Here is a 9,088-nt window from a genome sequence, read left to right on the forward strand (position 1 = left end):
TGCTGATGTCTCGCCTGCATGAACAGATTTTTGTGACAATTGGAGGGCAGCAGAAACACATTTTCAGTGGACTTAGCAAGCTTATTACACATTAAGATATGGAACAACATTAGCTTTCATTTAGAATCATGTTTCTCAATGCAAGACTAACATTCCTTCAAACAAATGATGCTTATGTACATCTGTACCTAAGTATGAACAGTCAAGCTAATTATACCGATATATTTTTTTAAATGTCTCTTTCCCTCCTGTTCGGTTTTCATAGGGACTAATTTTTGTGATAGAAGCATTGGTGAAAATGGGGTCTGTGGGTTCTCCAGAAAAATACTTTGTCAAAAACACTCTGCATGGTTTGATAGCATGACACGAAAGTCAGAAAACATGTTTGTTTTGTTTTCAGTATTTTAGGTGAACGGAACCTTTAATGCTGTTGTCAATTTAGGACTACCTCGTTTATCTACTGATGATCAATTCAGTCTACTGCAGCGCTTCATATTTTCTAAATTAGTTGTATGTTTTGCTTGAAATCTTCAACTGCAAAGTAGTTAAGCAGCTATAGCTGTTGAATTAATGTAGTGGAGTATTTACCTTTGAAATATGGTGGACTAGATCTATGAAGTAGCATAACATTAAAATTCTTGAAAAAAGTACAGTATGTTAGCTGAAAATTGTATTCCAGTACAGTACTTTTACTGTAGTATTATCAGAAAAATGTACTATGTATCCTTTATGAAAAGTACAATTACTTGTTCTGCAGTGAAAATTCCATCAGTAAGTCAGTAAGTAAGCAGCATTTTACTGTTGTAGCTGGTTTAGGTGGAGCTAATTTTTGATGATTGATTGATGCGTATTTCTCCAACATTTATACATTCACATACATACACCTCACAATATGGCAGATGTGTGCAACATTACGTCGACCCTAAGCTAATCAAACTGATGTTCAATTAAACTTTAACTGACCGATACAAACAAACTGTGGACAACTGTAAAAGAGACTACAGTACCCACAATTCACCGGGTAGTTTACCGTCTTGAGTGCGTGCCCTCGTAGTGGAGCAGACACTGCACTGTGTGATCGTGCAGCCGGCCTCGGCGTTGGTTAGAGGTAAGTTTCTATTACTCATTTTTAGGAAATCCTCTTTTGGAACAGTGAATGGAAACATGTGCGAAAACAAAACGCGCTGGTTTAGTCAGACATTTGAACAAGTATGAGGTAATATAATTTGTTCAATTGGCTGCTCATGGCCGGTTTAGTGCTACCTTGAATGTTAACGTTGGGCGCGCCTATGTAGGGTAGCTTCTCCGGGGCTCCAGTGCTGTTTGCGCGGGCCCGGTGGAGGCATCAACACTTGCAGGAGACGAGGTATTTTTAGCAGCCCGTCAAACGGCCAACGCCGGCCAGCCAGTTAGCTAACGCCTGGAAACATAATTTATCTGACGTCTGACATTAGCTGGCGGAGAGGCATGCGAGGTATATGAACTGTCTTTGCCAGCACAGGCTGAAGGCTAACAACACCGCTCACAAGCTAACGCTAGTAGCAGCTAGTTAGCGTCGTTAACGAGCCATAAATGAGCTTTCTATTCTTAAAAGCTTTTTTTTTGCTCTTCCTCTATACTTAACTGTATTTATGCGGACCCGGAGCTATGTCCCGTCGCAAGTAATGCTATGGTGTCTCGACTTAGCTATTTTTCAGAGCTCTCAGATTGTTCCAGTAACAGCAGTGCATCGTTATGTGGAAGCACATGACTTCTGTGCTGTCAGTGTCACCCAAGCGGACAGGCCAGTCCGTCTGGGCCAGTTTTGGTCATCTGTGTTAGACATTGTTGTTTTCTTTTTTAATTCCAGTGTAGTGGTATTCATACATTCCTATTGCATAGTGAACAATGGTGGAGTAAAAGTACTAATACGACGCTGTCAAAAATAGCCAGTGCAAGTGAAAGTCCTGCATTGTAAATGTTATTGAGTGCAATTATTATCAGAAAACTGTTCTTAAAATATTAGAGTAAAAGTGATCAATGTAGAAAAATATCTCCTGTTATACTTTTGTAAGCATACATATATAGATAGATTATTAGTCACACATGAATGTAAAAGTAGGATTTTACTGTTAATAAGCTCATTTTGAACGGTTTTGTATAGGACTGCATCTAATGGTTATTCTTATAGAAGAATCTGATGATTATTATCTCCCGTAATCAATTGATTGATTGTTACGTTTGTAAAATTTCACAAAATAGTGGGAAATGCTATCACAATTACCCAGAGGCCACGAAGTACTTGTTTCTCCCAACCAACAGTCCAAAACCTTATAATGATTAAAAACACATTTAAAGTATTAAATTAATTGGAAAGAAAAGCAGCAAATCTTCACATTTGTGAAGCTGGAACTATAAAAATGTTTAAAAAGCCATACATTACATGAACACAAGTAAACTACTTCTAAATTAAATTAGACAAAATAATTTTGCCACTCTAAATTGCTGTGTGTGCATGCTGTAATGCTGGTATTCTGCTATTCATCTCAACAACAAACAAAGAGCTGTAGCCTGCAGGAACGGGTCAACAGGGTCAGCTCAGGTAAAAGGTGTCATGATTAGAAAATACTATATAAATGGAAAGTACAAGTACCTTTAATTTGTACTGAATTACAGTAGTGGAGTAAATGCAATTTCTCCATTAGCAGTAAGTCTGACGATGTTTTCTTTTGTTATTTAAATTGTGAGTATTAAGTATGTTTCATTTAATTTTTTTTTCTAAAATATGTGAGCTAAGCATGTTCCTTTTTGGTTCAAGCAGAGATAAATATAATCTGGATAGTGTATATTTTGGCCTCTTTTACCCTTTTCTTCGTCTATACATCATGGTGGTAAACACTGGATTAAAACATTGCTTTCATCCCAATGTTGTTACATGTGAATACATATACTCTGATGCCACAAAGGTTATAATTATCTAATAATGTCAAAACTGCTTTAGAGAGGTGTTGTGAATGTTTTTACTGATGTAAATGGGATGGGCAAAATAGTAGGAACCCCTGACAGATCTCCCATAGGTGTTCTCAGCTGGGTTGAGATCCGGTGACTGAAGACCAGAGCAAATGATCATCATACTTTTTTAGCCAACCAGCCTAATGGCCTGAATGAATGAGAATCTTCACAGGCATAGTGGCCTCATTGATGTTTTGTATTTTTTTTAGATAATTTTTCACCAATTTATTCCTGTTTTCATCCTGGCTCCCAGTCTGTGTTTCTGACCTCCATCTCCATCTTTCCAGCGTGTGTTGTAGGGGGAGTCAGGATGGTGGACCAGCCTCTGTGGGAGCAGATAGGATCCAGCTTCGTGCAGCACTACTACCACTTGTTTGACTCTGACAGATCACAACTTGGATCTATATATGTGAGTGTGGCAACTATGCTTTTGTGCAGTTATGAAAAGACTTAACCAGCATTGTATGGCTCCATCTTTGAATAAACTTTTGCAGAAACAAATCTAACACAGGTATGAGCCTGTGCAAATTGGAGGATAGCTACCCAACCTGTAGAGTGGAAGATGAACAACTTGGTGGCTGTTTCCACAGTATTACTTTGCTGTGCAGCACTGATTGACTATACAGTGTCTGACCTTGATGGCTACACATTTTCTGGCTGTTATGCCACATCCTCCATCTCCTACATTGTTGGGTGATATATTTTTAATTGCTCAAACATTAATCTACATCATCTCTTTCTCACACATCGAAATTTGATTTAAAAAAAACCTTTTTTTCACACATTTAGTATATTCCTTGGACTTATAAGTGTCAGGGAGTCCGGCTTCATGTATAGATGTGAAGGACACATCTATCACTTTGAGCTGAAACAGTGAGTCTATTCACTGACATTAAGCAGCTATCTCTGTAATTCTTCAAGCCAACTCCAAAGTCAAATATTCTTATGTTCCAGCTTCTCAAATGTGAGGATTTGTTGCTTTTCTCTGTCATATATGTCCTGCTGTTTGGACAAAAGAAGCAATCTTTGGGAAATTACCAGGGGCATTTCTCACAATTTTCTTTTTTACATTTTATAGACAAAACAATTAATCTGCATCTTAATTGTTAATGGAACTAATTGTTAGTTGCTATGTTAACTTTTATTATTAGAGGAAATAGGCCAACTTACTGAATAAAAGATTAAATAAGCCTGCTGCCTTTTTGCAGGAGCATGATCAACTGGTACATGCCATGTAAAAAACACTGATGAACTGTAATGTGTAGGCCATACTGGTACTTAATGAGTTTTGGAGCAGTATGTATATAGCTTTTATCTGTGTTTCAGTTGGATGTCATACACTAACAAGTGATATGTTATGTATTTTATTTCAGTTTTATCCTTGAAATCTTCTACATCAGACCCTCAGTTTAAACCTTCTCACTTTGACTCTGAGAACTCAAACTCATGTCAGTCTCAAACAGATTGACTTGACAGGGCTTGGACAGAACTAGTGTATGATGTGGCTTTTTTGATGAAACTTTCGTCTATAAATGGCTTCCTCTGTGTTAATTCTCTTCCCCCAACCTCTTTCTGTCTTGTTCCACACAGATCGATGCGTCATGCCTTACATGGGAAGGACAACAGTTCCAGGGGAAAAGAGCAATTGTTGAGAAACTCTCTGTGAGTTTATCTGTTAACTTGGTGCTATATTCAGGAGTAACACGTAACAGGTGGTAGACAGCCCAAGTAAGAAATGCACAAGCAATGTCAGTCAGTATGTCTACATGCACACAAAAACAGGTTACTCTGATCAATCTGGGTATATAGGTAATCAGTCAAACCATTCACCCTGCCCTGTAGTAATTCTTGTTTCTCAAGGTTCAGTGAAATTATTTTGAGATAAGTTTGAGGAAACTTCTTTCTTCATTCTTTCAATGTCTGATATACCTGTGTTAATCTTTCTGTTATGTATTTTTTATCTGTGTGTCTGTGACTATGTGTGCGCGCCAGAGTCTCCCCTTCACAAAAATAGCGCATAGTATAACAGCGCAGGACCACCAGCCAACTCCAGACTGCTGCATCTTGAGTATGGTTATAGGACAGCTAAAAGTAAGTCGTATTCACACCTTACTTTAGAGCGTGTCATCTGTTTTACAGCAAAATCATCTCACATTGGATTCTAAAGTAAATATGGTTGTTTAATCATTTCTGTTACCATACTAAAACTGTGTGTAAAATATGCTATAGTTCCCCTTGAAGTGTCCATACGATGGCTGATTCTACCAATATCTCCAGCATGTGATCAGTAGAGTGCCTTTTTCAGTTCAAACTCTGACAGTGACCGACCGTGACCCAAACCTGACAGAGACAAAGTATTTTTTTTCTACGCTGGATTCCCAATTAGCAACCATTGTTTGTCGGGGAAAAAAAAAAAAACAAAATCAGAACTTTTGCTGGGTACTGAACTTCCATTCTTTAATGCCAGGGACCAAATTGCTTCAAAACAATCAAGTATCTAAATATGCCAAGACCTTATAAATATACCCTCTAATGCCGATGATTGGTGTCTAACGTTACACATTGTAGAGGCATGCAACAAAAACAAGGTAAAAACCAGAGACGGTAGAGCTAACCTGTATCTGCTCATTATTGAGTGCATCCTCTACTCGCAACTGCGGAGACAGATAACCTGGTGCCAAGGCCAAGACTGTTCTGATGGCAAACATGGTGTTGCTTGCAGACTAACAGGCAAAAGGAGAGAGAGATGCTGAAGCTGACAGAAGTTGAGAGAAAGTAAGAGGTCTCACTCTGCCACTATTTCTCAATACCACAAACATCAAGTTCAATTAGGCAGACTAGAAGCTACAATGGCATATTGCTGCCCTCTACTGTTTGTTAGTAATGCTCCATTTGACAGCTGTATGTTTTAAATAGTCCCAATACTGTACACGTATTTCATCAGTTTCTTCATTTTAGTGCAGTTATCCAAGTTTAGTAAAATAAAAACAGTTCATCCAGCTGCTCCCTGGTCTTTGAACAGCTTCCTCCTTTGAAGTAAGTAATTGTACCGTAATGTGTGGTGTAATTTCTTTTTCTTAAAATAGATTTCATGAAATTGTTATCGAAAAAGTATCATTTAAGAATTGGTATTTGCAACGATACCCAGCCCTAGATATCAATGTCACTTTTCCAAAAAAGAAAAAAAAAATGCATTAGCATAGGTTTTGAGGACGGAAATGCATTTAACATGTTTATGCATATCCTTGAAGTCCAACATTCACCAGGTAGTTGGTACAATTTCAGGTTTGGAGCCTGAAATTGTACCAACTTTTGCAGCCCAACTCCTGGGTGACATTTTTTGACTTTTCACTTCCTGAACGGTCTTCCCCACAAGTGATGTCACTACACTGCAGACTTTGTACTTAACCCCTGCTATTTCTGTTTGTGTGTTTGCAGGCAGATGATGACCCCATCATGGGTTTCCATCAGAGTTTCATCCTGAAGAACATTAACGATGCATGGGTGTGCACCAATGACATGTTCAGGCTGGCCATTCACAACTTTGGCTAAACCCCCTCCCCACTCTGGTGGGCAGGGGCGATCATGATGAAGGGCACTGTGTGATGAAGTATGGAGGGAGGGCAGGGAGGAGTTGAGGATGGAGAGAAGAGAGAATGCTCATCCCTCCCTCCTGCTGTCTCATTTACGCCTGTTTGATAAACAAGCAAACACCGGATTCTAGATGTCAATCACTGAACCTCATCCAGGTGGGTTTTCAGACCACCCCAGCCAGTAGAACTGCAACATGTTTCTTTGCTGCGAGCCGGCCGACCAATCAGATGCCCCTGTCTGCCACTCTGCTGATCTGCATGACGCTGGGGAGCCACCCCTTCCCCTTCCTCCCATTACAATATCTACACTCAAGCCACCAGAAAGACAAACAGCTGACCGACGCCATTAACTCATACTCTGCTCTGCTCTCCACCCTTCTTTACTCAATTCTAACCCACTCTACTGTTCACTTTACTGCTGTCAACTCAGTTCAGCACTGTTGTTGACTGGTTTGTAGATCCATGTTCAGGTTCAGTCGGCTTGTTCAGCTCCGACCTCTTGTGTTGTAAGTTGTTTTTAGATGCCACTTGTGTGTTGCCTTAGTGTGTTTAACTGGGTTTTATCTTCCTTTACATTGTTTACTTTGCCATGATTCACTCTCTAATGCCAGGCTTTGCTCTCGCAAACCAAAGAGTCATGGAGGACATAAAGTTTGACCCTGCTGTGTGATTGGCTCTGATCCTGCATACTCTGTCTCTCTCTGTCTCTCTCTTTCTCTCACTCTGACGTCTGGCAGTTACCATGGACTACAGCCACGATAGACAATAAAACCTGGACTTCTTTCTTAATGGTGTGGCCTTGTCTCTCCATATTATTCTCTGTGGCTGATTGTTTTCTTAATCCTTCATGTATCTCTCCACAGTGAATCTCACAGGTGTTGTCTTTAAGTGAATTTTATTTTTGCTTTCTGAATATTCATTAGTTTGGGTGAACTTATAACCGAAATTGGCTCAAGAGAATTGTCAAATAGATGCACATAAGCCATAGGTTGGCAGGATCGTAATCTAGTTGATACTGGCCTTATGAACTGGAATGTATATTGACCAGATGTCAACAATCCACTTGGAATGCAGTTTATCGATGTCCAGTATGTCCACTATATGAGCTACAATCATTATGTCATGACAGGCTGCTTTTAGCACCACAGCATTCGCTGGCCTCGTGTCATGTTGCTTAAAAATGAGGTCAGTGACTTCCATGCAGTGAGGTGTACAGATTTAAAATTTGCTAAAAACAGCACAGGTATTGGATCTGCGCTTAGCATTGACAGATAACTGAGTCATATCAGAAGAGGAAAAAGTTTGATTTGTAAATTCCTAGTGAGCCATAACTAATCAAATATTCAAAGAGGTTGCCACTGTGCAGTAATTTTGAATAGTCGGGCACTACTATAGGCTGCATGACTCTAAGATCTTATCGTACAGGGCATAAATGTTTCATAGCCATCGCAATGATTGATGTGTTGTGATTCATTCCTAAGAGACCAATCACTTCCTCAAAAGATGTAGCAGCACAGTTTCAGAGAGTCGAGGAGTGGAGCACAACAGACTGGTGCAGGTCTGCAAGTTGGACAAGTCAGCTGACTTGCTCATGATACAGCACCTTTATAAAGAGCCTGGAGTGTGCCCTCTGAAAAAACAATTGATTTTCAGTGTTTAATAATAAACTGATTAACTGAAATAGTAACAAAGTAATTGAATCTGTATTGAAATTATGCCATTAAAAAGTTAAATGTTGCTTTTGCTTTATCTAAAAAAAAGTATAATTCCATATAATTTGCTGAGAAACTTAATTGTCCCAACAATGTCATTATGATGGTTATCCCCATTTAACCTTTCCATCAGTACCATACCACTGTCATGTAAACTCTCCATTTGTATACAAGAATATGAAAAGTGTAACTGATATATTCAGAAGCATCTCAAGTGTACATACTGTATGTAGGTAAAATTAAAATGGCCAAAAAGGAAAAAAAAATAAGGGATCTTAAATCTTTGATAAAATATGTAGATTTACCTATTTCAAAGCATGTCATTGAAGAAACTCTTTCAAATATCTTCAGTGAATAGGCATAGAAAAAGTAATTGCAGGCTGCAGAGGCAGTGAATTTCTTCAAAAATGCATCCTGGATACAATAGAACAATAGTGTGCCTCCAGGAGACCTCAGTACGAGCCTTTCTTTCTTTTCCAGTTCCAATCACACTAATCAAATATAAAGAATGGGGCTAGATCTGTCATGCTGCAAGGTATTTTGTCATATACGAAATAAAGAAACGTGTCTGTCCAGTTGGATTTTTGTGGGTGCTGCCAGTAAAATGACCGAGGATAAATACAAAATAAAATAAGAAGGAGAAAGGGAGAAAAAATTAACATTGTCAAATTGTCTAACGATCAGTTAGTTTCTGACTGGACGGCAACATTATGACTTGTAATGTACAATATGAGTGAATCCCGTTTGAAATTAAGATGGGAACCAATGACCCGACACAGACACGAGTCGGAG

The 9,088-nt window shown here is 38.9% G+C and overlaps 1 protein-coding gene across 1 annotated transcript; it reads left to right on the forward strand.

The window, feature by feature from the left end:
• Window positions 1-1,063: 1,063 nt before the first annotated feature.
• On the forward strand, window positions 1,064-7,373 carry nutf2 (nuclear transport factor 2). Its single transcript, XM_041939100.1, has 5 exons — window positions 1,064-1,108; window positions 3,279-3,400; window positions 4,582-4,653; window positions 4,984-5,082; window positions 6,430-7,373. The coding sequence occupies exons 2-5, from the start codon at window positions 3,302-3,304 to the stop codon at window positions 6,541-6,543; spliced, it is 384 nt and encodes a 127-aa protein (XP_041795034.1). The 5' UTR covers window positions 1,064-1,108; window positions 3,279-3,301; the 3' UTR covers window positions 6,544-7,373.
• Window positions 7,374-9,088: the final 1,715 nt, after the last annotated feature.

Source organism: Chelmon rostratus, chromosome 6, assembly GCF_017976325.1.
Source record: "Chelmon rostratus isolate fCheRos1 chromosome 6, fCheRos1.pri, whole genome shotgun sequence".
NCBI classification, from domain to species: Eukaryota; Metazoa; Chordata; class Actinopteri; order Chaetodontiformes; family Chaetodontidae; genus Chelmon; species Chelmon rostratus.

Coding starts and splice junctions, on each gene's coding strand:
- nutf2 (XM_041939100.1), top strand. CDS start 3,302: ATGGTGGACCAGCCTCTGTGGGAGCAGATAGGATCCAGCTTCGTGCAG. Junction 4,654..4,983: donor CAATTGTTGAGAAACTCTCT/GTGAGTTTATCT, acceptor TGTGCGCGCCAG/AGTCTCCCCTTCACAAAAAT. Junction 5,083..6,429: donor TGGTTATAGGACAGCTAAAA/GTAAGTCGTATT, acceptor GTGTGTTTGCAG/GCAGATGATGACCCCATCAT.